General features: G+C 33.3%; 1 protein-coding gene across 1 annotated transcript; it reads left to right on the forward strand.

Annotated features, from left to right (window-relative positions):
- Window positions 1-2,558: 2,558 nt before the first annotated feature.
- LOC131619788 (uncharacterized) lies at window positions 2,559-3,839 on the forward strand. Its single transcript, XM_058890848.1, has one exon. The coding sequence runs from the start codon at window positions 2,559-2,561 to the stop codon at window positions 3,837-3,839; it is 1,281 nt and encodes a 426-aa protein (XP_058746831.1).

Below are 3,839 nucleotides of genomic sequence, written 5' to 3' on the forward strand. Positions count from 1 at the left end.
TGGGGAGACTTTGTTAATTGTCAAGAGTAGTTTAATTTTAATGTAAAAATGTGACACTTTTAAGCCTTTTCCTTTGCTTTTGAGTAAAATAGCTTATGTAAATTAGAGGTGTCCATGGTTCATGAACTGAACCAAACCAAACCAAACCACATTTATGGTTCAATTCAGTTTACAATAACCATTTCAATACAAATACAATTAACTGTTAAAATGATTTCAATTCAATTTGAAACTGTTTTAGAACCAGTTTGTATTTATAAACTAGTTTATAATCAATTTGCAAATATAAACCAATTTTATATTTTGAACTCTTTTGAAACCAACTTTTTTAATTGAAAAAATATTTTAAAAATTTAAAAATATTAATTTTCAGATTTTTTTTATTTATTTTTATAAAATTATATTTTTTATTTTTTTAAAAATTTATTTTTATACTATAAAAGTTTCCATGTGTCATTTACTTAAACGTGCATTTTAATTTTTATGTCAGTTATTTATTTATGATATGAATGAAACTGAAAAATGATTAAAAAAATTTGTGTCTGCAATGTTAAATCAGAGTTATGTAAGCTAAACATTTTTTTCAGCATGATTTCCACTTTATTTTTCTTATTTTTTATTTTTTATTTCTTCCGTATTTTAAAGAGAGGGTATATTTCAATACTTAATAGAAAGATAATTTAACTATGATCAATAGGAGAGTGTAATTTATATTTTTTTAAGCAAGTAACTTTAGCCAAATATATATACATCAAAAGCTATGTTACTTAACAAGGCCACAACTAGAACAAAACTTATTTGGTAGCAATCGTGATATGCGATTTATGAAAGAAATTTGAAACTGCGTAATTGAACTTAAGAAACATCAAAAAGAAAGTGTTCAATTAAATTATTTCATCATGAATTTATTTTCAAAAAAATATTATATTCAGAATAATTTTTTAATTTTCGAAAAAACATTTTTATTTTTGAAAAGACATTTTTTTCGGAAAACAATTTTTTATTAAAAAAACATTTTTTTTCTAAAATAATTATATTTTTTATTTTTCAGAATAACAAAGTTTTAGAAAAAAATTATTTCAATTTTTTTATTTTTAAACAAAATATTTCTCAAAACAATTAGTTAAATGGTTTAAACTAGTTTATCATGTAAGTTTGGTTAACTGAATTGGTTATAATATGTGGTTTAGTTTATTATCCATTTAAATGGTTGTAGTTTTTTATGATTCAATGCAATTCGTTATAGTATTTGGTCCAACTAACCATATTTTTGCACACCCCTAATGTAAATAAGTGATTTTGGCATATGTACATATTTGGTATTTTTAATGTGTTTGCTAGTGTTTCACTGTTTGGTGATCACAAAAGTGCAACAAAAGTCGAGAAAAAAAGCCGAAAAATTGAAGATTTGGTCGACGCTGAATGTGTCAGTGTTTGTCTTAGTTCGCCCAGCGGAAGGCTTGTGGGTGAAGGTTCGCCCAGCGAAGCATAAGCGAGGCATAGGCGAGTGGAACAAATTATTAGCCAACTTTCTGTCTTGGTTCGCCCGGCGGAGCAACTGGCTCGCCAAGCGAAAGAATATATTTTTCTAAAATTTTTATTTGCACTGTTGCTGTCGTGGCTGACTTAGTGGGCTTCGCCTGACGAGAGAATGATTCCTCCCGACGAATCTGGGCGTGTAGACCATGCTTTTAGGTACTTTGTTAGATATTTTGGGATTCGTTCCATCTTTGGTTCTCTCTCTCTCTCTCTCTCTCTCTCTCTCTCTCTCTCTCTCTCTCTCTCTCCCTCCCTAAAAACACCATTGTTAGAGAAAAATACCATTTTCTTCATTTTCACTTAAAATCATAGCTTTCAACCATCAATCTTTGAGACTTCAAGTTTGATGTTCATAAAGCTTGATTGTTTACTTGTTTCTCAAGTCACCATAGAAATGGGTGGCTAAATTTCTCTTTGTGTCAAGATTAGAGGTAGATAATATTTCTTGTATTATGTATTTCTTTTAATACTTTGTATGTGAACAAGTGATAATTAATATATGGTGAAAAACCTTGTGTTTATGTTTATTTGTGATTTGAATTTTTATTGTGAACAAGTGATGATTAATATATGGTGAAAAACCTTGAAATTATTGTAAACTGACAAATATTTATGAAAAAAAGTTATAGAAAATATTAATGAAATTGGTTCATTGATTATTTTGTATTGTGATTTTTATTTGAATATAACATAAAACTAACACATATAATTTATGATGCATATATTTGCTATGGAATGAAAATTTTTATTTTAAGAGAATATAAATAAATTATAATGAATGTTATATTATAAGCTCATATTCTGTATATGATTTACATGTTAAAATCTCTTTATGAAATAAAAGTTAGTCTTAAAAAATATTTATGATCATGGTAGTTGTGACACATATTGAATGCATTGAATACATTCAAGTTCAAGTAAAAATTCAAATTAAAAAAGTTATTACATATTTTATTAGCAAGTGAATTGACATCACATATGTAAACCAAACTGGGAAATTAGGTCCAGCGCCGGCTGCTATGGAGGTCCACGACCTCTTTCCGGAAACCAGAGTCAAATCTGTTTCTGGTCCTTCGTGTGCCAAGCAATCTTCCCCTCTTCAAGCTCCTTCCAATTCGGGAACGAAGCCCCAAAATTCCAAATCTTTTGCTCAGATTCTAAAAGGTGTTTGCAACATTCCTCTATCACAACTTCCAAATCCGGTCATAAAAGGTGACCGTCCCTCCATTACTATCCCCGAGGAAGAATATGAAGCTGGTATTGCAGAATGTAAAAACAACCTCCATGGCAGAGTCCTCTGGCCAAAGGGTTCGACTCCGCTAACAGTGCTTGCTCTCAAAGAAAAGTTATCTCTTCTCTGGCCGGATGTACAGAACTGGGGAGTGCTGTCTTTGGGTAAAGGCTACTACGAATTTACTTTTGCTAACACCGAAGACATGAGAAGGGTTCGTGCCTCTGGGGCCATCAGCTTACACCCTGGGTCGCTAAAGCTTTTTGCTTGGACCAAAGATTTCAATCCGTCTCTGCAGAGCAACACTTCGGCACAGGTTTGGGTCAGGTTCTTTGGGCTATCGCAGGAGTATTGGAGACCGAGAATTCTTTTCGCTATTGCCAGCTGTGTAGGTACACCCATTTGCATCGATGCAGCGTCCTCCAAATCGAGAATGGATCGTACTTTTGGTCAATATGTTCGTGTTCTCATAGACATGGATCTCACAAAGCCTCTGAACCACAACGTACTAGTAGAACGGACAGGTTTCGCTTTTTTTGCTGATATTGAGTACGAAAATCTCCCTCATTTTTGTGAGCACTGCAGAAAGATAGGTCATGCTATGCACGACTGCAAGATGCTACAGAAACATGTCGCTCCTCAGGTTCCTAAGGCAAAGGCTACTTATGTTCAGAAAACTCAGGCTACTGAGGCGGTGGCCGTTGTGAGCAACACTGCTGATGAGGAGGTGATGCCACATGATGGTACTCTGGTTACTCCCGTGGCTCCTATTCTGGTAACAAACCCATTGAATTTCATTTCTCAACCACCTGGTGATTCAGAAACACAACTTTCAGAGTTTGTAGGTCCTACCCAAATAGATGTGGATAGAGGGAAAGCTGTTCAGAAAGAGAATGCTATTTTACTCCATAATTCTTGGGCTGATATTGCTGACCTTGAGGAAGAACGAGTGCTCAATGACGGGGCTTTTACAAACGCGGTTTCCATCCTAAAGAAGAAACAAGCAGCCAGAAATAAATCGAAATCCCTTTCAAGGTCTCAAGCAGGACCAGTCCTGTCTTTCCCATGA

The sequence above is a fragment of the Vicia villosa genome, linkage group LG7 (assembly GCF_029867415.1).
Source record: "Vicia villosa cultivar HV-30 ecotype Madison, WI linkage group LG7, Vvil1.0, whole genome shotgun sequence".
NCBI classification, from domain to species: Eukaryota; Viridiplantae; Streptophyta; class Magnoliopsida; order Fabales; family Fabaceae; genus Vicia; species Vicia villosa.